The following is a 1,961-nucleotide window of genomic DNA, read 5'->3' on the forward strand; positions in this document are numbered from 1 at the left end:
GAGAAACGCCTCAACTCTGCCTCCTTGTCCCCTTCCCTCCACAGGGAGCTGCCGCCCTCACCTTGACAGACATGTTGTGGATGTCGAGGCAGAAGGAGATGCGCTGGTGAAAGGCCAGCTGGGGCTCCCGGGTGGAGTAGATGTCGATCATCTCCTTCGACTGGACGTAGCCCTTCTCGTGGTTAATGCTGGCCTCGATGACGCCGTCCCGAATGGCCTGCAAGCCGGAGGGCACGCGGTCAGGGCACCCGCTGTCTCCGAGGGCTGAGGCAGCAGTTTAGAGAGAAGGGAGGAGGTGGCTGCTGCGACAGGAGCGCCGGGCTCAGGACACAGCGCGCGGAGAGGGTGCCCCAAGCGTCCCCTGGAGGGGCTTCAACTTAAAACCAGCGCCTGCCCCAGGAAGGGAGCGCTGCGGGAACGGGGCAGAGGCAGCCTGGAGGGAGGGAGTGAGGGGCTGTGGGCAGCTCAGCACACAGAGGGACGGGAATTCAGCAGCAGCTACCTTGGCGACGATGAACTCCGCATCCTCTGGACTGTCCAGCTGCAGCTTCTGGGCAATATCGGCCAGGGAAATGCGAGAATAGGAGAGGCTGATCATACGGACACCTGCCAGGGAGGAACGACAGTGGAAACCCCTGGGCCAGGCAGCCCCAGTGGTGACGGGGTCCCCGAACGCCCCCTCGGCAGCCTCCTACCTGTCTTGATGACATTGTGCCTCAGACGAATGATCAGGGTGTAGGTGCCGTCAGCCTGGAACTTGTCCCCAAACTGATCAAGGACTTGGTTGAACTTGGACAGGTTTCCGGTCCTGACGGCTGAAGGACAGGGTGTGTTATTTGGGAAGGAGCGAGGCCGGGCTGACTCCCTGCCCCTCTTCTTAGGAGCTGCCTCCTCCACCCAAGCAGAGTCTGCAGTGGAATTCCACCGAGGGGAGAGGAGAGAAACCCCCTCTGCTCCCCCCCTCAGGGCTCCCCGCTCCCTCAAGGCACAGGGAGTGACCTGTCCTACCCTGGGTCAGGAGGAAGTAGGGCATGAGCGAGCGTTTGAGGGAGGGCTGTCGGAACTGGAGCCTGTCCGGGATCTCCCCCAGCAGCAGTTCCACCACGATAAGCAGCTTGTGCACCTGGAGCAGAAACAGACTGTGAGTCCCTGTGGGGTCCAGCCCCGAGGCAGCTACCCCGGGAGGGACCGAGCTCCGTGCGCTCCCTCGTCCCCGCTCACTGTCTGCTTGAAGCCGACGGCCGTGTGCTGTGGCGCCTTCCTCAGGGCGTTGGTCATGGTCCTCCGCGCCTCCGAGTACTCCAGCTGGATGGCCTTGATGCGCCCTGTGTTCACAAGGGGCAGGAGGCGTTCAGAAAAGCCACCGAGAAAATCCACTGGACCCACCCAGATTGGGCTGGAAGCTCCATCTCCAGCTGCTCCAGCAGGTTCTCTGAGGAACCAGAGCCCCTGATCTCGCCAGCAGGACCCTCCGCGTCTCACCTGTGTAATAGAGGTACCGAGCCCACTCGTTGTTGTTAGCCTGCTCGGGAAACACAGATTTGGAGACGAGTTTTTCCGCTTGGTCGTAGAGGTTGTAGTGGAGATAGTTCCTCAGCAGCAGGTTCAGGAGGGTGGCCTGCCCGTCAGCGTCGTGGCGCAGCGTGGCCGTCCGTAGCCGGGCGTGCAGGAAGCCAGGAAAGGGAGATAGTACAGCAGAGAGGAAGTAAGGAACGGCCCCGCTCCGTGGGACGTGTGGGAGCAAACGCAGGGAGAGCCCACGGGCAGGACCCACCCACCTCCTGACCACGTCGAGTTTATTCAGGAATTCATAGATGCGGGAGTGGTAGTAATAACATTTTGCCACCACGAGGTCAAGGGCCCGGCGGTTTTGGGAACTGATCTTCTGCATCAGGTCGTCAGACACTTTCTGAGCCTGCAGGAAAGGAAGAGAGATCAGAGCAGAGGAACTGCCAAGGCTG

The 1,961-nt window shown here is 61.3% G+C and overlaps 1 protein-coding gene across 1 annotated transcript in view; it reads right to left on the minus strand.

The window, feature by feature from the left end:
* Positions 1 to 1,961, minus strand: part of PSMD3 (proteasome (prosome, macropain) 26S subunit, non-ATPase, 3) — a gene marked incomplete at its 5' end in the record, with an annotated part of 3,573 nt that overhangs the window by 330 nt on the left and 1,282 nt on the right. The window contains 7 exons of the mRNA XM_009876128.1: positions 62 to 217; positions 503 to 606; positions 696 to 815; positions 1,009 to 1,123; positions 1,222 to 1,325; positions 1,483 to 1,674; positions 1,780 to 1,915. Of these exons, the coding sequence (XP_009874430.1) occupies positions 62 to 217; positions 503 to 606; positions 696 to 815; positions 1,009 to 1,123; positions 1,222 to 1,325; positions 1,483 to 1,674; positions 1,780 to 1,915 (927 nt within the window). The remainder of the gene's footprint in view (positions 1 to 61; positions 218 to 502; positions 607 to 695; positions 816 to 1,008; positions 1,124 to 1,221; positions 1,326 to 1,482; positions 1,675 to 1,779; positions 1,916 to 1,961) is intronic.

This window comes from Apaloderma vittatum, unplaced genomic scaffold (assembly GCF_000703405.1).
Source record: "Apaloderma vittatum isolate BGI_N311 unplaced genomic scaffold, ASM70340v1 scaffold33539, whole genome shotgun sequence".
Taxonomy (NCBI): Eukaryota; Metazoa; Chordata; class Aves; order Trogoniformes; family Trogonidae; genus Apaloderma; species Apaloderma vittatum.